The sequence below is a fragment of the Phyllobates terribilis genome, unplaced genomic scaffold (assembly GCF_046119375.1).
Source record: "Phyllobates terribilis strain yellow unplaced genomic scaffold, ASM4611937v1 Scaffold_7__3_contigs__length_470593459, whole genome shotgun sequence".
NCBI classification, from domain to species: domain Eukaryota; kingdom Metazoa; phylum Chordata; class Amphibia; order Anura; family Dendrobatidae; genus Phyllobates; species Phyllobates terribilis.
The window spans coordinates 256,716,697-256,741,511 of NW_027362767.1; the positions used below are offsets into that span (position 1 = coordinate 256,716,697).

The window sequence follows — 24,815 nt, forward strand, 5'->3', positions numbered from 1 at the left end:
TTTGTTTTACCAGATTATCTTAATTCATCACAGTATATATGTAACCACTTGTCAGCCATCCTCTATGTCTTGCAGGTACAAATCTGTTATTGTAGTTTAAGAGCAATTGGCAAACAAAAGTTATCATTAAAGGGTTATTCCCTAGCCATAAGATAGGTAATAGCTTGCTGATCACTGGGGATCCGACTGCTGGACTCCCACTGATCCCAAAAGTGGGCTCTTCAGAGCCCAGCCTAGATTGAGGCAGAGGTGCATATGCTCGGCCTCTGCTCCATTCATTGTGTAAGCAGAGTACAGTGCCCCAACATTTTCGGCAGTCCCAAACATAATGAATGGAGTAGAGGATGAGCATATGCGCCTCTGCTCCGATCACAACTGGGATCGGCAGGGCCTGTTCTTACGATCAGCAAGTTATTCCCTATCCTATGGCTAGAGGATAACATTATTTTGAGAATAATCTTTTACTGATTATCTAAGGTTGCTCAGTGCTCATAAAGGGTGTTGGTTAAATTAATTCACTAATGACAGCGTTTCAACACTTGCATTTTATTTATACATTACAGAATTGTCATTTTACATGCCCACATAGGAAGAAAAACTGCATTCTGCTTTTTTTTCCTCCAGTGACTTCAGACTCAAGATGGGATCACTCGCTTTCTCCCTTCTGTAGAAGAAACAATAAGATAGGTTTGTTTCTAGCACTATAACAGTTATCCAAAACAATCATTTATTATAGAAATATGAGCAAAACTGTCCTGTACCTTGCCACTAATGTCGCGGCTTTTTGCTCTGAGTTTGTTCACTTGGGACTCTGCAATATCCGCTCTTTCCTCAGCTTCCTCCAACTCATGCTGGACCTTTCTAAAGCGGGACAGGTGGGCATTAGCCTGTTCCTCCTTTAGGCCAAAAGAAAAGAAAATTCATTGATATTAGAATTGCATTACACTTTTATTTTTTTTTCTATTAAAAACAGTGATTCTTGTTGTCTTAAAACCTAGTACACCCTACTGTAAATGGCAGCAAATACTGCCAGTGAGATGATCCAGCAGTGTACAGTACCTATTAAAAGTACAGCATGATGACAATGTGAGTACCCCCTATGAAACACAGTGTACTCCCAGGGATCCATGTACCACAGGTTGAGATCCTAGGGATGTTTGTGATTTAGTGCTAGATCTGCAAGGTTCATATGGAGTCCCTAAAATGTTATAATCTTCATTTTACTATGTAACTAGACTGTATTCATCCTAAGAAAGCTACTCTAAATTAAGATCCTTAGCTCATAAAAACTATGGAAAAGTTTAAGGGGAAATGTGAGGTGCGCGTCGAAGGATATATAAATTGGAATGTAGACAATGTGCAAATAATAGCCTTCATCTGATCGACTTACAGATTCCTCAGCCTGCCGCTTGTAAGCCTTGACCTTCAGCTGCAGCTTGTCCACCAGATCCTGAAGTCTCAAGACATTCTTCCTGTCCTCTTCACTCTGATGACAAAATTAGATACATTTTACTTTACTGGAAGAGATGTGGTCACCTCTTGATTATTCCTCGGAGCTCTATGTCTGTACCTGGTAGGTTATCTCCTTTACACGTCTCTCGTATTTACGAATGCCTTTGATGGATTCAGTAGAGCGTTTCTGTTCAGCATCAAGCTCATTTTCTAGCTCACGCACCTAGAACAGAAGAGATCACCTTGTCATAAGATCTATACACTGTGAAAGCACAGGAAGTCTATATAGGGTCTATATAACCTATCCTCCTCAGTGTATTGGGTTTGTTCTATCCCAGGATACCACAATGAATATTTTTCAGGTATTCGTATATGAAGAAAGCAAAGTTATATGTATACAAATGAGTGTCAGGGAAATTACTATAAAAATGAACATATCTGAATAAATAAGGGACATTTGTTTGCATAATGAGTAATAACATATTGGCTGACCCTGGTTTCCAGTTTCTGGAGCTGTTTCTTGCCACCCTTCAGTGCCAGCTGTTCTGCCTCATCCAGACGGTGCTGAAGATCCTTCACTGTCTGATCAAGGTTCTTCTTCATCCTCTCTAAGTGAGCGCTGGTGTCCTGCTCCTTCTTCAGTTCTTCTGCCATCATAGCAGCCTGCAAAATTATACATTTATAAACATTTATCCATACCTCCACTTACAGCATTTCTATTACTTTAACAATAAATTATGATAAATAAGAGCATAATACATACATCAGTGATCGCCTTCTTGGCTTTTTCTTCTGCATTTCTGGCTTCTTGGACTGCTTCCTCAACTTCACTCTGGAGTTGACTGGCATCATTCTCTAACTTCTTCTTGGTGTTGATAAGGCTTGTGTTCTAAGGAAAAGAAGCATGCATCTTATGGTCCTTGGTCTCACATTCGATGTTTCTTCCAGGAATATCATCCTTGTAAAAGATCTTACTTGGGAGTGGAGAAGCTGAAGGCGTTCACTAGAATCCAGAAGTTCCTGCTCTGCCACCTTGCGAGATCTTTCTGTCTGTTCCAGAGCAGAACGCATCTCCTCAATTTCGGACTGTTGCAGGTTATTCCTACGTTCCACAACTGTCACTTGTTCTTTTAGGTCTTCCTGGCTCCTGAGGGCATCATCAAGCTGGAGCTGAGCATCCTTTAGAGTAAAAAAAAGATGATATGTAAATGAAGCAGGTTAGTGTTTACAAAACAAATCTCCATACACCAGTGACATTTAATTAAATTAAAATGTTATTCCAAAAAAATCAAGGTATTCCCATTCATATCCAGCTGTACTGAGATTGGGGCGCTGCAGCCACATCCTGAATGGAGTGGAGGTGCGCACTCTTGACCTTACCTTCATTCATTCTCAATGAGGATACTGGAAAAAGGCAAGTACAGCACTCATCTTTCTCCGTCCCTCTCAAAGACAAAGAACATAGTAGGATGAGCATGTGCACCTCTGCTCCATTCGAGAAGGGGCTGCAGAGCCCCGATCTCAGGATTGCAGGGGATCCCCAACTATCAGCAAGTTATTACCTATCCTATTGATAAAGGGTTTTTCCAAAATAAAAAGTTTTCCTCTAACTACTCTAGTATTACCTTCAGTTGTGTTTGCACATTTCTGAGCTGTTTCTGGGCCTCAGCGGCTTGACGATTGGCATGGCTCAGCTGAATCTCCAGCTCATTCAGGTCTCCTTCCATCTTCTTCTTCAGTCTCAGGGCATCATTCCTGCTCCTGATCTCAGCGTCTAATGTGGTCTGCATGGTGTCAATGACTCTCTGGCTGTTTCTCTTCAGTTGTTCAATCTCCTCATCTTTCTCTGCAATTTTCCTGTCTACCTCAGATTTAATCTGGTTCAGCTCAAGCTGGATGCGAAGAATCTTTGATTCTTCATGTTCCAGAGATCCCTATAGAAGACAGACATCAGGAATAAGAGAAGGAAAAAGTATATGATGGTTGTCCAATGACTTACTAAAATACTACTATACCTCAGCCTCTTCCAGGGCAGCCTGCAGATCGCTCTTCTCTTGTTCCACTATTTTTTTGGCCTTTTCCAGTTCATGCACAGTTTTTCCCGTCTCTCCAATCTGTTCAGTTAGATCTGAGATCTCCTCTGCAGAACGATAAATAATATGAATAATACATTTTTAGTTTGTTTTTTAAATGGGCAACATCAGGAATATTTGATTGCTTTTCAATCTCACGTTGTAAGTTCTTGTTTTCCCGTTTCAGAGTTTCCAGATGATCCAAAGACTCCTCATATGCATTTTTCATCTTAAAGATCTCAGTGCTTAATGACCGAGCATCTTTTTGAGTTGCCTCCAATTCAGCCTGACCTTCTTCAAACTTCTGTTTCCATTCTGCCAGAATCTGGAGAGGTACAATGTAGGTTAACACAAGTTTTGAAAATTGAAATTGAAAATTTAGCAAACTTATAGATTTATATATTTTTCTAATAGTTTGTTACACCTTATCAAAGTTCCTCTGCTTCTTATCTAGAGCAGCAGCTGCACTATTTGCCCTCTCAACATCAACCATCAGGTCCTCTACTTCAGCCTGCAGCCTCTGTTTGGTCTTCTCCAGGGAGGCACATTTGGAGTTTACAGCCTCTACTTGCTCCTCAGCTTCCTGGAGACGCTGCGCAAGCTTCTTCCTGAAGATGAATAGTGGGAAAGTGAGTTAACCCTTACTTATATATAATTTTTTGCCTACATTACTTATATTATGGTATCATACTTGGCCTCTTCCAGTTCCTCTGTGCGCTGAATGGCGTCTGTTTCATATTTGGTTCTCCACTGAGCAACTTCACCATTGGCCTTGGACAAAGCTCTCTGAAGCTCGGCCTTTGCCTCTTGCTCCTCCTCATATTGCTCACGGAGCAAATCACAGTCATGGCGAGAAGATTGCAGACCATGGGCAAGAGCATTCTTGGCCTGTGAAAAAAAAAATAAAGTAAAATCATAAGTCACATAATTCTAACTCCTTGGATAAATACAATAATGGTTTATTTTTATCTTAATTATTTTACCTTGGTTTCTTCCTCTAATTGCCTCCTTAGTTCTTCAGTCTGCTGAGTGAAAGCTTGTTTCCCTCTGGTCAGCTGAGAAATCAGAGAATCCCTTTCCTCCAGTTGACGAGACAATTCACCTGGTGAAAATAATATTTATTGCAATTTTTAGTCCAATAATTTTTCAGGTTTAACTTCCTTTATGATAACTCTTAGACATTGTCCAGTCTTATGGTACTTATATTTCTTAAGCTGGCCATACAAATTAGATTAATATATGGAATTAACCCAATATTTTCAGCTAGACCACTCAACCCTCTAATGACTATAGAGGACCTCCTGATTCTCACCCCCTCAACATCATTTGGATTGAGGAGTTGAATTTCAGTAGGCGATACTTTTGTTCCAAAGAGAGATAAGCTGCTGCCATAGATGTCTCGTCTTTCCTTGGAGTGTGCATGTGTTTTTCAGAGGCGAAAGATCAGGAGAGATTGCAGTTGGGAAGCTTTAGTGCTCAACAATAAGTGCTAGACTCTGTTTTCTAGGTACTCACCATTTTCTGTCTGGAAACGGGCTCTTTGGGCTGAAAGGTCATTGATTATACGCTGGTGCTCGTCATCTTTAGTCTTAATTTCACTGAGCTGATCCTCCAGAACACGGCTCACCTTTTCAAGGTTGGCCTAAGAAATACAGTAATATACCAGTTTTCTTTTTAATTCACTTCCATTTTTACAGACCAATATTTAATATTTCACATGGCACTTCTCAAACCTTTGATTTTGAGATATTCTCCAAGTTGCTAGCAAGGTCATCAATTTCCATCTTCAGCTCGCTCTTCTCTTTCTCCAGCTTCTGTTTAACTCGCTGGAGATTATCATTCTGTTCTCCAAGTTCAGCAACACTGTCGGCATGCTTCTTGCGCAGGGCAGCTGAGGTGGCTTCATGCTGGAGTGTGGACTCTTCCAAGTCGCGTCTCAGTTTCTGAAACTCTGCCTCACGTTTCTTGTTCAACTCAACCTGAGCTGAGGTTGCACCTCCAGCTTCTTCAAGCCTTTCACTGATCTCCTCAAGTTCACGAGAGAGATCAGACCTCTGCTTCTCAACCTTTGCGCGAGCAGCACGCTCAGCTTCGATCTCTTCTTCCAGTTCTTCAATACGGGCCTAGTGTGAAAAGATGGATTGTTTTACATTCTACCTGTTTACCTGGAGCTATGTGATATTACTGACTCATTATATCACTATACCTGCAGCTCCTTGATCTTTTTCTGCAGCTGAGAACCCAGGGACTGCTCATCTTCAATCTTTCCTTGTAGTTGGCTTAGTTCAAAGTCCTTCCTGTATTTAAAAGCAGCACAATTACACATACTCATTGTACAGATAGGACTGCTTACTTATAACTATGCAGAAGTACACTAACTTCTTTATTTTTTCCTCAGCTTGTTGTTTCTCATTTTCTAGATCCATTATTGATTCTTGGGCCAATTTCAGATCGCCTTCAAGCTTCCTCTTGGCTCTCTCAAGATCAAGACGAAGTTTCTTCTCTTGTTCCAGTGAGCCTTCAAGCTATTTTAAATAAATTATATGAAGTAAGAAATGACTGCACATTCCTCGGTGTAAATGTTGATAAGTTACATATTTCTTTTCTGAGATGCCACAACACAGACTCACATCATCCACTTGCTGTTCCAGCTTGATTTTAGCCTTAGTCAGAGTACTGACTTTATCCTCCTCAGCCTGCAAGTCATCGAGAGTTTGCTGGTGAGCCTCCTGGAGAGCTTTCTTCTCTTTAGAAATTTTGGCTACGGTCTCATCCAATCCAGCCATTTCCTCAGTAAGGTTTTTGACCTAAACAGATGAGATTTGGTAAAGGTGAAGTTTGTAATAAATATGTATAGTCATTTAGTAGCACCATGACTGTAATGCTTCTCACCTTGTTTTCAGTGGCATGCTTTTCCTTCTCCACTTTGGCCAAGGTAAGCTCTAAGTCATCAATGTCTTTCTTTAGTTCTGAGCACTCATCTTCCAGTTTCCTTTTCTTGGCAGTCAGTTCTGCATTGCTTTCCTCCTCATCTTCAAGCCTTTCTGTGATTTCTTTTATTTTGGCTTCCAAATTAATTTTGTTCTTAATGAGACCTTCACACCTCTCTTCTGCATCAGTCAAATTTTCTCCTTCCTATTGAAATAAAAGTTTTTTTGTATTATTGAAATATTAAAGAATAATTTTCTGTAAAAGTAAAGGACAAAAATACTCTCTTACTGCTTGCACTTGCAGCAATAAATCATTCTTTTCTTGCAGCAGAACCACCATTTTTTCTTCCAGCTCTTTCCTTCTTGATTCGGCTTTAGTGAGGGCAGTCTTGGTCTTCTCAAACTCTTCCTTCATGTTGGCCATCTCCTTTTCAGTCTCAGCACTCTTCAGAAGAGGTTTGATCTTGAAGTACAGCTTCATCCATGGCCAATGCTTAACATTCATGAATGACCTGACATTATACTGGATAACAAAGATTGCATCCCTGGGGGTGGGGGTGGGAGCAAAAAGTTCAGTTTAACATCACAAAGCACACAGTGAGTTTCATCTACAGTATATAGTGTTGTTAATACCTTCTTTCTACCATCTTCTTGAACTCAACTCTCATCAAGAAACCTCTACAACGTGCTTGGGTGCGGGTGATGAGTTGTGCCAATTTATCATCTCTCATTTCTTCCAGAACACCCAAAAGACCAGCTTTGAAGAAAACCTGTGAAGTGCCAAAATCCTCAAGTTGATGTCATTTTTTTTATTAGACACTTCTATAATGGTTGTAGACACCTACCTTTGTGTGTCCAAATCTGTACTGTGTGTGATCGATATCAATGGAGCCCAGGAGCTTCTCTGATGCTTTTTTGCTATCAATAAACTCCCCACCTGGAATCGCGCTGGCATTTAGTATCTTGTACCTGGAATGATCGAGGTTAAATTAAGTTACAATATGTTTGTTCTATATCACATATACTAATCTATTATATACATTGCTTTACCGCTGCTTGAAGTCACCATAGAGGATTCTGCTGGGGAAGCCCTTTCTGCAGATTCTGATACCCTCCAGCACACCGTTACATCTCAGCTGGTGGATGATCAGATGATTCTCCATGATACCTGGATGAAAACAGTATAATCTACTAAAAATACTAACCTTAATCTTATTTTTTTCTGATAGATATTGGAAGTGACTTTACCTGGAGTCTTGGTCTCATTGGGAATCAGACAACGCACAAAATGAGGATGGGTGCTCCTCAGGTTAGTCATAAGCTTGTTCAGATTTTCCTGTGGAATATATGTCATTTATAAAAATGTAGTTCTACAGTCCACATTCAGAGGAAAACAAATTTATTGTAAAACCTAGAGAAAACAACTTTCTTACTCTAAACAGGGCAGAGACGGTCTGGAAAGAAGAACCCTTCTTTTTCTTTCCACCTTTTCCACCTGAATCAGCGGCTGAAAAAGAAAAAAGTGCAAGCTATTAACACTGCATTTCTAAAATCCCTAAAAACGGGATTCAGATGAAATGTCAACAGGGCCATGAATTGCAATGACACAAACGGAAATCAAACAAACTCTGCTTGTGTTTTTTTCCCCTAAATATGCCCATGTGTTCAGATAAATACAGAAACGTAGCAGAAAAATAATTGTTACATTTTCTGCAAACACCTACAATCGGCTCCGGAGTAGCTGGAATATAGGAAAGCCAGGAGTTTCACTGAAGATTTTTGGTAGAGGCCAACAACAGTCTCGTTCAGTGGGTCCTTGTTCTTGTCCAGCCAGCCAGAGATGTTGTAATCCACAGTACCAGCATAATGCACCAAGGAGAAGTGAGCTTCTGCCTTTCCTTTACTGGGCTTGGGCTTCTCAAAGTTCTTGCACTTTCCAAGATGCTGGTCATAGAGCTTGTTCTTGAAGGATGTGTCAGTTGCCTTGGGGAACATGCACTCTTCCTCCAGGATTGAGAAGATACCCATGGGCTATAAGAAAAAGCGATCGTCATTAAGCTCGGATTTCTTATGTTGTTTTTATAAGCAATGAATAGGTAGAGCTGGTACCAACCTTCTCAATGAGCTCAATGCAAGCAGCCAGATCCATACCGAAGTCAATGAATTCCCAATCAATTCCTTCCTTCTTGTACTCTTCTTGTTCCAGGACAAACATGTGATGGTTGAAGAACTGCTGTAATTTCTCATTGGTGAAGTTAATGCAGAGCTGCTCTAGACTGTTGTACTGGAAAAGTCAATGAGTATGAAAATTTAGCAAAAGAAAAGACCAACAGTTCATTTATATAATCACACTTTTACTCACATCAAAGATCTCAAATCCAGCAATATCCAGCACACCGATGAAGTACTGTCTTGGCAGTTTAGTGTCCAGCTGCTGGTTGATACGTGCGACCATCCAGAAGAAAAGCTTCTCATAAACTGACTTGGTGAGGGCACCAATGGCGTTGTAAACCTAAGGAGAAAAAACATCAAATTCTCTTCTTAGATGTGTCCTCACATTTCTCCTAGAAAGTCGTACAGATCTAATATTGATTTTTACCTGTTGAACGGTTTGTCCCTTGGTGACATATTCATTTCCGACTTTGACCCTTGGGTAGCACAAAGCCTTCTGAAGATCAGCAGAGTTCAGACCCATCAGGTAGCCAATTTTATCAGCAACTAAGGAAGCAGAAATGATCATTTATATTCACTGAATCTAACAATCTACAGAAGCCTTGTATATTATTATTTACTATACCTTCTGTGCCATCGGGTTCAGCCTGCTCCTCTCTTTGCTTTTGCTTGAATTTCATGTTACCGTGGTGCATGACTGCGCCAGTCATCTTGTAGATGCCATTCTTTTCATCTGGTGTGAAGCCCAGGATATCGATGGCGCTCTGTGGTGTGTATATATATATATATATTTAATATGTGTCATTATATGCTCAAGCCTTAAAAAAAACTAAAGATCACAGCACTCAGTAGGTTCTTAGGAAAATATCTTACGTCTGTGGCCATAAACTCCTCTACATCATCAATGCTCTTCACAGAAATTTCACCTTGGCTGATGGAGGGGTAGTCGTATGGGTTTGTAGTAATGAGAAGCATTTCTAGGAAGAAGTGGTGTTTGCTATAAATCCACAACTCACTGTCAACCTCCAATTTGAACCAATGAATCTAAAATTACTCACCAACAACTTCCGGCCTCTTGTTCGTCTGGATTTGGTAGAAGATGTGGTAGCTCCTTTCTGCTGAAAGCTGGAAGGTTACTCTGGACTTTTCCAGCAGGTCTGTAGATGAGTGATATTACAGGTCAGTGATAGTAAGAAGACACATACTAGATGACTAAAGTCTTTAATCTAAGACTTACAAGCCTCAATATCAGCGGAAGCCAGTTTTCCTGTTGTTCCAAAATGGATTCTGATGAATTTACCCTAAGGATTGTGTATATATGGAACTTCAGTAAAGGACTTATTTTCTTATAAAACAAGTAAAGTATATGTAGTCTAAAACAGCTTTGCTACTTACAAAACGAGAGGAGTTGTCATTTCTCACAGTTTTGGCATTTCCAAAGGCTTCCAGCAGGGGGTTGGCCTGGATGATTTGATCTTCCAGTGTTCCCTAAAATACACAATATGTGATGTATTCCCACACCAAGAAGTGATGTAATGCAGTATACAGGAATCTGTATTGTTAGATATTCATGTTACTCATTATCCAAAGGTTACCTGCAGCTTGTTGCTTGACTCCTTCTTCTTTTGTGAATCACTAGCAACAGCTGCAATTGTTGCAAAGTATTGGATGACACGCTTGGTGTTTACAGTCTTTCCAGCACCAGATTCTCCGCTAGGGTGGAAAATGGAGATCATTGGTTAGGACCGTGATTTCCTCAGTAAAAGGTTTTTGAAGCTAGAAAATAAATGTGATCAATACTCCAGGTGGGACGAATTCTTGCTGCATTTGTCGTACACATCGGGGTAAACATCAGGAAATTTTTCACTATATAGGATCTCAGGATAAAATGTGCACACGTATAGAATGGCAGATTTGAGTATGCTATTCTATATCACAAAAATAAAAAGCTACACTTGCTTGGTGGAGGTCAAAGGACACTCATGGTGAGTGGGGACCTGCAGATGGACTAGACAGACATGGCAGGAGCTTTCCCAGCCTATACAACAATGATCCACTGAATATACAGTCTGATTGCCCCTTGTCACTATGCCTTCACTGTGTTTTGGGAGCTGGGCCCTTCGTAGTTTAGTCACAGTATTATCTTACGGTAAGTTATAAACTGTACTACTTACGTAATCAGGATTGACTGGTTTTCACGATCTGAAAAGCAAAAACAAAAAACACATTTATTCAATGCTTTTACCATGAGTTTCTGTACAGTTCACACGTTTTTATACTTTTTCTTCAACTGCCCATTTACTGTGAGAAAGACAATAAGATCACTATTTTTATTTATTCATAGTGCCATTAATTCCACATTACCTTACATACATTATCATCACTGTCCCCATTAGGGCTCACAATCTAAATTCCCTATCAGTATGTCTTTGGAGTGTGGGAGGAAACCGGAGAACCCGGAGGAAACCCACACAAATACGGGAAGAACATACAAACTCCTTACCGATGTTGTCCTTGGTGGGATTTGAACCCAGGACCTCAGCACTGCAGAGTAACAGTGCTAACCACTGAGCCACCTTGCTGCCCTACCACTGCAACAACTTGTATGTAATTACCTGTTAACATGAACTGATAGGCGTTATCAGAGATGGAGAAGATGTGTGGTGGGGCTTCTTGACGCTTCTTTCCTCTGTAGCCATTAACCACTTCGGGGTTGTACACTGGCAGCCACTTGTAGGGGTTGACAGTGACACAGAAAAGGCCGGAGTAGGTCTGGAATAAAGAACAATGTACAGTGATTCTGTGGCGGGTACGGTGACATTCTGCCAGAATGGGAAATTTGTGCCCTGCCTCACTCACTCCCTTCCCCTGTCCTATCTCCTCTCTCTTAGCCCTCAGTTTTTACCCAGGCTTTAGCTATTCTTCCTTGCTGTCCATAGGGATAGATTTTTTTTTGTTACCCAGGGCAATGGACCCTTGCAGTGTGCCACATTCACTTCAGATACTTACATAGATCATCCAGGCTGCATAACGCTCTTTGAGGTTATACAGCACAGACGCCTCATTCAGGTGGGTCAGCATAGCCATATCCTCAATTTTATCGAACTTGGGAGGATTCTGAGGATTAATTTTGTCTTCCTTAACTGTTACAGTCTGCAAGAATAATAACCATCTTTCAGCTGGTCCAATATTACCATATTGCTGTAAACAGACTAATAATGATTTTCTATCACTTACTCTTCCATCATCTGTGTCCACTGTGATTTTACCACTTTCTCGTGCAGTAATGACCCCCTTCACGTACAGTTCTTTGTCATCATGTACAAAGCATGAATTCTTGGCATCAAATGGCTTATTCTGAGCCTCTAATCTTTCTTTCTCACTTTTCCGCAGAAAGGAAGCGGCCTCCCCAAAAACCGCCATTTCCGCGTCACCCATGGTTGCAATTTACTGAAAAACAAAGGGAATGGATGAGATCTTTGTGCAATGCAAAATATATCATACAGCCATACAGGATAGTATATATATATATATATATATATATATATATATATACACACACACACATACACACATGCATATTATATACACGCACACACACATACTATATATATATATATATATATATATATATATATAGTATAACTGTACAGGATAGCAAGACCTGTTAGAGGAAAATGGTGTCTAACATAGTAATGCATTAGTGTAAGGTATTGACAGAACTTCATATGACTTCTTCCATCACTAGCGTCTGTCTGTGTATTTGTGAAAGCAGCAACGAATACAAGAAAACGTCTTATAAAGCCTTCATGTACTAGATTCTACTATTATACTATACTATTGCAGCCACTGTGTACGTGCGCTTGTGCATTCATGTGATACCCTAGGAATTTTGCTTTTCTGCATTATACATTTGGGTAATATGGCTCCTTCCAATATTTTGTGGACCCTATCCACCCATCAATCTAAGGTTTTTAAGGGGAGTATGACAGCACAGGATGACTGTTCAAACCAAGTTCCGGCGATCGGTGCACCCTTGGTGTGAACAAACATTTAAGTGCTCATTCTCATTTACTTGTTCTCCATCTGTCTCCGCCCTTTTCTAGCTCTGAAAAACCAGAGCTATCAATCAAAGAAGAAGGGGGGGAGATAGAGGGAAGGTGCACTTAAATGTTTGGCCACACCATGGTGCACTGACTACTTGGTTTGAACAGTCATTTTGTGCTGACAGATCCCTTCTAACTAGAACAGAGTATAGCAACATCTCACTTTCTTTCCCAGAGTTCATTGTGAGGCTCAAGTGCAACCTGAAGCAAGTCTGTTTAGTGTAGTGTCCCATCTAAAGCAGATTGACTTTACCCCATACCTGGGAGATGCCAGCTGTGATACATAGCCAGAATCTTCCTGGAACAGCAGCAATCGGAGCTTACTCTGATTGCTGCTGTCTAACCAGTTAAATGCCGCTGTCAATCACTGACAACAGCAATTAAATAGCACAAATGCCAACATGAGCATACACCAGCTCCCACTGACCCTTAGCAATACAATCTCTGGGTCCTGTTGGGTTACTATTTGGGGTTGGGAGTCTGCTGAAGGCCCCTGTGGCTGCAGTGACTTCATAGGAGAACGTCTTTATAACTACCTATTGCAGTATATAGAAGAAGCAATTAAACAATTGCCGGTTTAAGACCCCAAAGGGGACTGAAAAATAAAGTAAAAAAAATAATAAGTTTATAAAAATTCTAATCACCCCCTTTTTCCCTTTTAATAAAAAAGGATCAATTAAATAAGCATGTTTGGTATTGCCAAGTCCGATCTATCAAACTGTAAAATTAATTATGACGTTTACCAAACTAGTTAAAGAGAAAAAAAAAATGAAAGGCCAGAATTTCCTTTTTTATGAAGGGGTTAATCAAAATATTGCTACTAGTGATGAGCGAGCGTGCTCGTTTATCCCTTTAAACGAGCACGCTCGGGTACTCGCCGAGTAGTTTCGGCATGCTCAGCATTTCAGTTTCAGCCGCCGCGGCTGCATGTGTCGTGGCTGTTACACAGCTGTGACACATGTAGGGATTTCCTGACAAACAGGCAATTCCTACATGTGTCACAACAGATAATCCCTACATGTGTCACAGCTGTGTAACAGCCGCGACACAAGCAGCCGCCACGGCTGAAACTGAAATGCCAAGCACGCCAAAACTACTCAGCGAGTACCCGAGCGTGCTCGTTTAAAGGGATAAACAAGCACGCTCGCTCATCACTAATTGCTACACAATAAAAATGTGAGATTATTAGTCCACAGTGTCATTAATGATTCTTATACTCAATGCTTGCATAGTGCTGTAGCGTTGGCTTCATGTGCCAAGAAAAGAAAACGAATGAGGAGGATAAAGAGATGAGCACAAACTATTCTCAAACCTTTGTGGCGATCTCCAGATGATGAAATTCAAAGCTAGCCTGAAAAAAGAGAAGAGAAAGGTAAGAAATACATGAGGGTATTCTGGAAACTGTCTGAACAAAGAACTGTGTGGCAACAATAAAGCAAATCTGTCCATAGATATACCCACTGCAGCCATGTTTTTCTATTGCTGGATAGCACCTGATATAATGCTTAATATATGTCATTGAAAAAAAACAGGTTATTAAAAAGGTTTGTCCTGTCTTTTTTTCTTCAGGGGCACACCACTACTCTACCTTTCCTGCTGCCTTTCTGGGGGGCGATGTACTCCTAAAGAGCGACAGTTCAGACCAGCAGCATGGTTGCACAGCTGTTCTGAACTGTGCACTCTCCCATGCTGTAAACAGGTAGCATTGCATCTGCAATATGGGGGTGAATCGCGGGGACACTAGGCTGGCACTGATACAGCCAGCTTCAGATCGACACTTGCAGGCTCGAAACCATAGAGCCCGCAAGTATTGTGTGCTCCTGCATAGGTAAGCCAGCAATCCTTAGACTGCACGGTGGCCAATGACCTAGGTAATGAGCCGTACAACACAGAATTAAAAATGTCTCTGTTCTTGAGAAATTAAAGGATTTTTAATAAGAGGTAAACTGCAAAGTTGCTTGCTTTTACAAGCACTTTTAAATTGTACCTATTAATGAAGATGAGGTAACCCTTGTAAAAGGGTTGCTCAGTGAAAACTAGTTATGTCTATCTTCAGGATAGGTTGTGCTCTGTCCTCTGGGATCCACACCAATTGGCAGAAAGGGAAACTTTTATCCCCATTACAAAATGGAGCAGCAGGTCGGATGCTTGACCATTCGTTCTCTATGGAGCTGCTGGAACAAGCCAAATATGTCCTCATAGGGAATGAATGGAGCAGTGGTCACACAGGAGCACTGCCACTCCATTCTGACGGGCCCTGTTCTTCCGATTGTTGCGAATTCCTGCGGATAGCTGATAACTATATCCAAGACACCAGGTTTTCATTGGCTGAAAAATTGGTAAATCATAGGATTATTGGTATGCAGTAATTAAGAGAAATAAAAAAATACAATAAAATAAAAGTTCTGATTAATAGTGAACAGAGGTACCCAAGGTAGGAGAACTTACCCAGAGGAAGACCACCTTGCACAGTATAGAGCCAGGCAGCTGTCTTTTATATACACTTGTGGGTGAAGACTAAGCAGTTGTTCTCCTATGTATGGCGAGTGCCAGCTGAAGGCGGTGCATTATGATTTGAATGGAATGTTATTTTACTTTTGTTTTATTGCTATATATAACTTGACTTTGTAAGACGGTGTGAGGACTTAAAAAAACATTTGGGATAACTCAGTCACGTTCTTAGAGTAGTGTGTGTCTGTCAGATATGGGTAAAGCATTCCACAGGACATCTCAAGGAGATACAGATATATCGAAATTACAAGTACTGTTTGTCTAAGTGAAAAAAAGTGATCTAAAAAAGCCAACATACAAAATCTGTACTGTCCGAGCCACAGGCAATTAGGAGCTTTTATTAGATAACGTGAAATTAGCTGCTTTATAGAAAAAAAAAATGTTTTGCACATGTCTGAAAAATGAGATGACTGTAATATGTAAGCTTCTTTCACACACTTCTGTGAAAAATTCCACAGCTGGAGCATGCCGCATTTTGGAAAAAAAATAAAAAAAAATTAAAAGAAAATGGGGAAAAATGTAGTCTGTTTGTTTTGACTGCCTCAAGCTGCACCCAGTTATGTCCAGGATACATTATGACAGAACACAAACCAATATTTCATATGACATACAGTAAGCAAAGGAACAAGATAAACTGTTTATGATCAAGAAAATCTGCTGACATTCTGATCAGTATTAGCAACTTGCTGAATATCTTCCATGTCCCTACTTTGCACTGATTTCTGCTTTGATTTTTCTGAAAAACATTTCCAGCTCAGTAAAGAACGGACGTCCTCCCTGGGGACACACGTTATGCTTATTCCCAGTGCAGCGATTCAATAGGACCTGAATCTGAGGATATAAGGAAGGGAATCTCCAGCATTAAATTAAATACAATTCCAAGGACACAAATCCCAGCCCCGAGAATAATTAGATACAGGAATCCCTGCAGATTATCCCATGTGGACATGCTAACAAGTATGAGCTGTACATAATCCTATAAACTGTAATTAGTAGGAAGGTAATACACTGCTGTTTCCTTATTTCTTTGTCTGAAAGTTAAAGATTCTAGCAAGATAAATAACTGCTGGAAAAAAAATAATAGACAAAATACTGTAAATTGCCAAGCTTAGTGACTGGCAGCAGCGGTGATATGCACTAAAGGCGTAACGTCATCGCTGCGGCCAAAACACAGATATGGGAGATGGAGCGGGGAAGGATGATGTTTTGCTACTAGTATCAGATCATTTGGGGACCATTTTTCTAAAAGTGGAAAATCTTTAGGCCACGTTCACACGTTCAGTATTTGGTCAGTATTTTACAGCAGTATCTGTAAGACAAAACCAGGAGTGGGTGATAAATACAGAAGTGGTGACGAGTTTCTATTATACTTTTCTCTGATTGTTCCTCTCCTGGTTTTGGTTTACAAATACTGATGTAAAATACTGACCAGATACTGATCGTGTGAACATGGCCTTAGAGTCGTTTTTTTTAGAATCTTTAGCATTTGGTCCAAACTATCAGACCATTTCACATTTTAGTTAATATTTCTAGCAAGTATAGTACCGTCCAAATATATATTATTTGTAGTGTTAGTCTTAGAATTATTACATGCAAGGCTCACATTATGACAATTGGGCACATTTATCAAGACTGTCTAATGTTCAGACCTTGAAAACTTATGATGCAATTAGGTGTGCTTTCAGTCACAGCAAATTGAGTTTGTGGTTCTGGCTTTTATCCTAAGTCATGTGACAAGGCTCGTTAACCTCTTAAGCCCCGCGGGTGGTTTGCACGTTAATGACCGGGCCAATTTTTACAATTCTGACCACTGTCACTTTATGAGGTAATTACTCTGGAACGCTTCAACGGATCCCCCTGATTCTGAGACTGTTTTTTCGTGACATGTTGTACTTCATGATTGTGGAAAAATTTCTTCGATATCACTTGCGTTTATTTGTGAAAAAAACGGAAATTTGGCGAAAATTTTGAAAATTTTGCATTTTTCAAAATTTGAATTTTTAAGCCCTGAAATCAGAGCGATATGTCACACAAAAGAGTTAATAAATAACATTTCCCACATGTCTACTTTACATCAGCACAATTTTGGAACCAAAATTTTTTTTGTTAGGGAGCTATAAGGGTTAAAAGTTGACCAGCGATTTCTCATTTTTCCAACAAAATTTACAAAACCATTTTTTTAGGGACCACATCACATTTGAAGTCACTTTGAGAGGTCTTTATGACAGAAAATACCCAAAAGTGACACCATTCTAAAAACTGCACCCCTCAAGGTGCTCAAAACCACATTCAAGAACTTTATTAACCCTTCAGGTGCTTCATAGGAATTTTTTGAATGTGGAAGAAAAAAATGAACATTTAACTTTTTTCACAAAAATGTTATTTTAGACCCAATTTTTTTTATTTTCACAGGGGTAACAAGAAAAAATGGACCGCAAAATTTGTTGTGCAATTTCCCCTGGGCACGCAGATACCCAATGTGTGGGGAAAAAACACTGTTTGGGCGCACTGTAGGGCTCGGAAGGGAAGGAGCGCCATTTGACTTTTTGATTGTAAAATTTGCTTGAATAATTAGCGGACACCATGTTGCGTTTAGAGAGCCCCTGTGTGCCCAAACATTGGAGCTCCCCCACAAGTGACCCTATTTTGGAAACTAGACCCCCCAAGGCACCTTTCTAGATGCATAGTGAGCACTTGGAACCCCCAGGTGCTTCACAAATTGATTCGTAATAATGAAAAAGTGAAAAAAAAACAACACTTTTTCATTTTTACGAATCAATTTGTGAAGCACCTAGGGGTTCCAAGTGCTCACTATGAATCTAGATAGGTGCCTTGGGGGGTCTAGTTTCCAAAATGGGGTCACTTGTGGGGGAGCTCCAATGTTTGGGCACACAGGGACTCTCTAAATGCAACATGGTATCCGCTAACAAATTGAATGGAAAATCGGCTCAAATTGTTAGCGGACACCACATTGCGTTTGGAGAGCCCCTCTGTGCCCAAACTTTGGAGCTCCCCCACAAGTGACCCCATTTTGGAAACTAGACCCCCCAAGGCACCTTTCTAGATGCATAGTGAGCACTTGGAACCCCCAGGTGCTTCACAAATTGATTCGTAATAATGAAAAAGTGAAAAAAAAAACACTTTTTCATTTTTATGAATCAATTTGTGAAGCACCTGGGGTTCCAAGTGCTCACTATTCATCTAGATAGGTGCCTTGGGGGGTCTAGTTTCCAAAATGGGGTCACTTGTGGGGGAGCTCCAATGTTTGGGCACACAGGGACTCTCCAAATGCAACATGATATCCGCTAACAATTTGAGCCGACAATTTGTTAGCGGATATCATGTTGCATTTGGAGAGTCCCTGTGTGCCCAAACATTGGAGCTCCCCCACAAGTGACCCCATTTTGGAAACTAGACCCCCCAAGGCACCTATCTAGATTCATAGTGAGCACTTGGAACCCCAGGTGCTTCACAAATTGATTCATAAAAATGAAAAAGTGTTTTTTTTTTTCACTTTTTCATTATTACGAATCAATTTGTGAAGCACCTGGGGGTTCCAAGTGCTCACTATGCATCTAGAAAGGTGCCTTGGGGGGTCTAGTTTCCAAAATGGGGTCACTTGTGGGGGAGCGCCAAAGTTTGGGCACAGAGGGGCTCTCCAAACGCAATGTGGTGTCCGCTAACAATTTGAGCCGATTTTCCATTCAATTTGTTAGCGGATACCATGTTGCATTTAGAGAGTCCCTGCGTGCCCAAACATTGGAGCTCCCCCACAAGTGACCCTATTTTGGAAACTAGACCCCCAAGTCACCTATCTAGATTCATAGTGAGCACTTGGAACCCCAGGTGCTTCACAAATTGATTCATAAAAATGAAAAAGTGTTTTTTTTTTTCACTTTTTCATTTTTACGAATCAATTTGTGAAGCACCTGGGGATTCCAAGTGCTCACTATGCATCTAGATAGGTGCCTTGGGGGGTCTAGTTTCCAAAATGGGGTCACTTGTGGGGCAGCTCCAATGTTTGGGCACACAGGGGCTCTCCAAACGCAACATGGCGTCCGCTAACAATTTGAGCCGATTTTCCATTCAATTTGTTAGCGGACACCATGTCGCGTTTGGAGAGCCCGTGATGTGCCTAAACAGTGGAGCTCCCCCACAAGTGTCCAAACTATACCCCTCAAGGATTTTATTAAGGTGTATAGTGAACATTTTGAACCCAGAGGTACGGCACAGAATTTGTTTACATTAGGTCATCATATTGAATAAGTTGTCATTATTCTTGAGCGCAAGTGCTCGCTACTTGAGTTTGCATCGAGTACTCAGGTATGCACCATGTACAGCGTGTGCTCGAGTGACATGCTCGAGTCCCTGCTCCGCATGTTTCACGGTTATTAGACACCCAAAAAAAAACATGCGGGGATCGCTCGTGCATGGCAGGCAATCCCCGTAAAGTTTTTTGGCCGCGAAGCATATGGGGCAGAGACTCGAGCATGTCACTCAAATACCCACGATACTCAATGCATACCAGAGCACCCGATGCAAACTCAAGTAGCGAGCACTTGCTCTCAACACTAGTCGCCATATCGTCATCTTTTTTTCTTACTTTTGAAAAAAATCCCAACCCCAGCCCTAACCCTAGCAAAACCCTAGCCCTAGCACAACCCTAGCCCTAGCACAACCCTAGCCCTAGCACAACCCTAGCCCCAGCACAACCCTAGCCCCAGCACAACCCTAGCCCCAGCACAACCCTAGCCCCAGCACAACCCTAGCCCCAGCACAACCCTAGCCCCAGCACAACCCTAGCCCCAGCACAACCCTAGCCCCAGCACAACCCTAGCCCCAAACCCAGCCCTAACCCTAGCCCAATCCTAACCCAAGAGTTTATTTTTGACGCCGTTCCTTGTGCGGTATAAGTGATTAGACGACTTTATTCTTCGGGTTGGTGTGATTACAGCAATACCAGAATCATATGGGGTTTTTATGACTGACAGCTGTCACACACTAAAAGACGCATTTTTTGTAAAATCTAGTTTTTGCATTGCCATATTTTGAGAGCTATAATTTTTCCAGATTTTGGCAGACAGTCATGTGACGGCTCGTTTTTTGCGGGATGACTTGACGTTATTGGTGCCATTTTCAGGCACGTGACATTTTTTGATCGCTTTCTATTCCGATTTTTGGGAGGCAGAATAAACAAAAACCAACAATTCAGGAATTGTTTTTTTTTTTTTTTTTTTTTTTTTTTTTAATTCTGTTCCGCATGTGGTAAAATTGATGAGGTAGCTTTATTCTTCGGGTCAGTACGTTTACAGCGGTACCACATTTGTATCATTTTTCTATGTTTTGGCGCTTATACACAATAAAAGCTATTTTATAGAAAAAAAATATTTTTTAGTATCGCTTTATTCTGAGAGCTATAACTTTTTTATTTTTTGGCTGATGGAGCTGTATGGCGGCTTGTTTTTTGCGGGACGAGATGACGTTTTCAGCGGTATCATTTTTATTTATATGCGTCTTTTTGATCGCGTGTTATTCCACTTTTTGTTTGGCGGTATGGTGATAAAGCATTGTTTTTTGCTTCGTTTTTTTTTTTTTTTACCGTGTTCACTGAAGCGGTTAACTAGTGGGACAGTTTTATAGGTCAGGTTGTTCCGGACGCGGCGATACCAAATATGTGTACTTTTATTGTTTTTTTAAATTTTTTTTATAATAATATTTATTGATGGGTACATTATATTTTTATTTTTGGTGTATTATTTTTTTTATTTTTTTATAATATTTTTGCACATTTTTTTTTTTTCCCACTTTCACACAGTTTATACACTTTATTACTTTGTCCCACTCAGGGACTTTCACTTTTTTTTTTCTGATCGCCTGCATGGCACAGGAATGGAGCACCATCCCTATGCCATGAAGGCTGTCAGAAGTGCACAGTGTGAAGATTGCTTGGAGATGCACTGCGCATGTCCAAGCAATCTTCCTGCTCTCTGGTGACCCGGATGTTGTCATGGCAACACCCGGGAAGCCTTTGCAGACTGCGCTGGAAGCCGGAAGAGGAGGTGAGTATCGGCGATCACCTCCCCTTGCCCCCGCAATGCCGCGATCGACTTCGATCGCAGCATCGCGGGGGTTAATGTGCTGGGAGCGGTGCAGGACCGCTCCCTGCACATAGTACCGGGTGTCAGCTGTGACAATCAGCTGACACCCGGCGGCGATCGCGCCCGCACAGCCTGTGTGCGCGCGCGCGATCGCGATGACGTACTAATACGGGTCTGGCTCTTAAGTCCCAGGGCACAGACGCGTATTAGTACGTCAGATGTTATTAAGGGGTTAAAGGGTCAATATTGACTTTTAAAGTTGCTACTTCCTATAGGTGGCAATAGAGTTCTAGTTCTCTTCCTCTCTGAAGAGACAATTTGCATATTTCCCAGAGGAGTATTGCTGCTTTAAAAGTCTCCTCACCGTGACATGCTTAACATGTCACTCTCTGCACGGAGAAATGTTACCCCTTAGATATTCAGTCACAGAGGCATGCCCGGAGCAGCTACAGTCACCGCGCACAGCATTGTGTGCATGTTCTGGCAAATTGATTGACAGCTCGCTCTGCAGCGTATGTGCAGAGTGGGCTGTCAATCAAAGTCCTGGGGCGTGTTTACAGCACACTCCCTATATAACAGCATCCTGCACTGCCCTCCGGATGACTGTAAGAGGAAGGCTGCAGGGGGAATACAACTACATTTTCTCCCTGTAGCTGTGTCTCTAGTCAAGTCTCCCAGACATGATTTAAATGCTATTTACATGCAGATTACTACTATATATCTGCAGGTAAACAGCATACTTTTGTATATGAAAGGTTACCTTCAAAATTAAAAAAATATATATCAGTGAGTTATGGTTTTTTATTAAATATAGTGCATCTTTAGATTGTGTAACCTAAGTTTGCTCCACCTACTAGTTGGTTTACTTTCTGCCATAAATTTGCATGTTTTTAATTAATATTTAATAATTTGATGCATATTTTTGCCATACAATGTTACATTTAGTCCCTTGTCAGACGAGGAACGCAATAGGACTAAAACGCATAAGCGTTGTGCAAGTCATGAAAGAACGTTTTTGGGGTTTTTCTTATGCAAATTCTGGCTCATTAAGCATAATAAATATTCACCAATGATAGACGATGGGAGATCCTCCTCCCCCAAACGTAGAAAAAAAACATTGGGGACATACATAGATTTTACTCTATATTTTTCCACTCTAAATGAGGTTCCATTGCAGAGGAAATCAGTATTGTCAGAGTCACTGTTAGGTCTATGTAGATCTATTATATTGACCTGGCAACAGAGCAGACTCTTCCTCTAGAGAAGACAAAAGTGGTAAAAAGGGATTCTGTCTGTAATAATGGAGGACCCAACAATTGGCTGCCCAAACCGTTGGTCAGCCACCTTAAATCTGCCCAACAAATATCCTGTGGTGCAGGTTTAAGAACCGCTTGGTGTAAATATATATAACATTTGTCAGTAGGTCAGGTGTTAAATAAAAAAATAAAAAAATCTAACCGACACTTAACTGTTCAGTCTCCTCGGCTTCAATGCCTTCATTCCAGTGATCTCCGCCAGCCAATACTTACTTTCCTGTAATAATGACAATTCATGAGATTTTAACTCTCATCTAGATATAGGGGCAATATTCACTGCTCAAAAAAACAAAGGGAACACTTAAACAACAGAATATAACTCCAAGTGAATCAAACTTCTGTGAAATCAAACTGTCCACTTAGGAAGCAACACTGATTGACAATCAATTTCACATGCTGTTGTGCTAATGGAATAGACAATAGATGGAAATTATTGGCAATTATCAAGACACACTCAATAAAGGAGTGGTTCTGCAGGTGGGGACCACAGACCACATCTCAGTACCAATGCTTTCTGGCTGATGTTTTGGTCACTTTTGAATGTTGGTTGTGCTTTCACACTTGTGGTAGCATGAGACGGACTCTACAACCCACAGAAGTTGCTCAGGTAGTGCAGTTCATCCAGGATGGCACATCAATGCAAGCTGTGGCAAGAAGGTTTGCTGTGTCTGTCAGCGTAGTGTCCAGAGGCTGGAGGCGCTACCAGAGACAGGTCAGTACACCAGGAGACATGGAGGGGGCCATAGGAGGGCAACAACCCAGCAGCAGGACCGCTACCTCTGCCTTTGTGCTAGGAGGAACGGGAGGAGTACTGCCAGAGCCCTGCAAAATGACCTCCAGCAGGCCACAAATGTGCATGTGTCTGCACAAACGGTTAGAAACCAACTCCATGAGGGTGGTATGAGGGCCCGACATCCACAGATGGGGGTTGTGCTCACAGCTCAACACCGTGCAGGACACTTGGCATTTGCCACAGAACACCAGGATTGGCAAAGTCGCCACTGGCGCCCTGTGCTCTTCACAGATGAAAGCAGGTTCACACTGAGCACATGTGACAGACGTGACAGAGTCTGGAGACGCCATGGAGAGCGATCTGCTGCCTGCAATATCCTTCAGTATGACCGGTTTGGCAGTGAGTCAGTAATGGTGTGGGGTGGCATTTCTTTGGAGGGCCGCACAGCCCTCCATGTGCTCGCCAGAGGTAGCCTGACTGCCATTAGGTACCGAGATAAGATCCTCAGACCCCTTGTAAGACCATATGCTGGTGCGGTTGGCCCTGGGTTCCTCCTAATGCAGGACAATGCCAGACCTCATGTGGCTGGAGTGTGTCAGCAGTTCCTGCAAGATGAAGGCATTGAAGCTATGGACTGGCCCGCCCGTTCCCCAGACCTGAATCCGATTGAGCACATCTGGGACATCATGTCTTGCTCCATCCACCCATGTCACGTTGCACTACAAACTGTCCAGGAGTTGGCGGATGCTTTTGTCCAGGTCTGGGAGGAGATCCCACAGGAGAGCATCCGCAACCTCATCAGAAGCATGCCCAGGCGTTGTAGGGAGGTCATACAGGCACGTGGAGGCCACACACAATACTGAGCCTCATTTTGACTTGTTTTAAGGACATTACATCAAAGTTGGATCAGCCTGTAGTTTGTTTTTCCACTTTAATTTTGGGGGTGACTCCAAATCCAGGCCTCCATTGGTTCGTAAATTTGATTTCCATTGATGATTTGTGTGTGATTTTGTTGTCAGCACATTCAACTTTGTACAGAACAAAGTATTCAATGAGAATATTTCATTCATTCAGATCTAGGATGTGTTATTTGAGTGTTCCCTTTATTTTTTTGAGCAGTGTATATTCTTGTAACGTGTTAGCCAGTAGATAGAAAAATATTTAGATTTGAGAGTCCTCAGTGCTTGATACCTTTTAATGGCTAACTGAAAAGATGGTAACAAATTGCAAGCTTTCAAGACTACTCAGGTCTCTTCATCAGGCATAGTATAACACAAGATCTGAAGAATCACATATTTATACACAATAAGACACAAAAATAATGCAATAGATAAGACAGGTGATGGAAAGCACATCAACTAAGGAATGTGCCCCTCAGACTTGTGAGGCCATCATAACACTGGACCTAGTCACAGGACAATAAAA

At 41.3% G+C, this 24,815-nt stretch overlaps 1 protein-coding gene across 3 annotated transcripts in view; it reads right to left on the reverse strand.

The window, feature by feature from the left end:
* Nucleotides 1–538: 538 nt before the first annotated feature.
* The window catches only part of LOC141154456 (myosin-4-like), a 32,455-nt gene continuing 8,178 nt past the window's right edge, over nt 539–24,815 (reverse strand). Inside the window, exons 1-41 of one of the 3 annotated variants that reach the window (XM_073640403.1) lie at nt 22,811–22,861; nt 14,045–14,083; nt 11,864–12,076; nt 11,636–11,779; nt 11,242–11,398; nt 10,801–10,828; nt 10,222–10,339; nt 10,022–10,114; nt 9,864–9,927; nt 9,685–9,783; nt 9,500–9,603; nt 9,252–9,390; nt 9,054–9,172; nt 8,817–8,966; nt 8,568–8,738; nt 8,179–8,485; nt 7,888–7,961; nt 7,703–7,790; nt 7,505–7,622; nt 7,300–7,423; nt 7,088–7,224; nt 6,744–6,999; nt 6,417–6,659; nt 6,155–6,331; nt 5,904–6,049; nt 5,731–5,821; nt 5,258–5,647; nt 5,040–5,166; nt 4,508–4,626; nt 4,216–4,412; nt 3,949–4,132; nt 3,684–3,849; nt 3,468–3,592; nt 3,078–3,386; nt 2,428–2,631; nt 2,216–2,341; nt 1,945–2,115; nt 1,571–1,675; nt 1,391–1,486; nt 762–896; nt 539–664 (exon numbers count right to left, since the gene is read on the reverse strand). In XM_073640403.1, coding sequence (XP_073496504.1) covers nt 647–664; nt 762–896; nt 1,391–1,486; nt 1,571–1,675; nt 1,945–2,115; nt 2,216–2,341; nt 2,428–2,631; nt 3,078–3,386; nt 3,468–3,592; nt 3,684–3,849; nt 3,949–4,132; nt 4,216–4,412; nt 4,508–4,626; nt 5,040–5,166; nt 5,258–5,647; nt 5,731–5,821; nt 5,904–6,049; nt 6,155–6,331; nt 6,417–6,659; nt 6,744–6,999; nt 7,088–7,224; nt 7,300–7,423; nt 7,505–7,622; nt 7,703–7,790; nt 7,888–7,961; nt 8,179–8,485; nt 8,568–8,738; nt 8,817–8,966; nt 9,054–9,172; nt 9,252–9,390; nt 9,500–9,603; nt 9,685–9,783; nt 9,864–9,927; nt 10,022–10,114; nt 10,222–10,339; nt 10,801–10,828; nt 11,242–11,398; nt 11,636–11,779; nt 11,864–12,064 — 5,820 coding nt within the window. In that variant the 5' untranslated portion in view covers nt 12,065–12,076; nt 14,045–14,083; nt 22,811–22,861 and the 3' untranslated portion in view covers nt 539–646. Of the gene's footprint in view, nt 665–761; nt 897–1,390; nt 1,487–1,570; nt 1,676–1,944; nt 2,116–2,215; nt 2,342–2,427; nt 2,632–3,077; nt 3,387–3,467; nt 3,593–3,683; nt 3,850–3,948; nt 4,133–4,215; nt 4,413–4,507; nt 4,627–5,039; nt 5,167–5,257; nt 5,648–5,730; nt 5,822–5,903; nt 6,050–6,154; nt 6,332–6,416; nt 6,660–6,743; nt 7,000–7,087; nt 7,225–7,299; nt 7,424–7,504; nt 7,623–7,702; nt 7,791–7,887; nt 7,962–8,178; nt 8,486–8,567; nt 8,739–8,816; nt 8,967–9,053; nt 9,173–9,251; nt 9,391–9,499; nt 9,604–9,684; nt 9,784–9,863; nt 9,928–10,021; nt 10,115–10,221; nt 10,340–10,800; nt 10,829–11,241; nt 11,399–11,635; nt 11,780–11,863; nt 12,077–14,044; nt 14,084–15,180; nt 15,266–22,810; nt 22,862–24,815 lie in introns of those variants that run through there. The other 2 variants (XM_073640402.1, XM_073640404.1) reach the window with 2 other exon arrangements.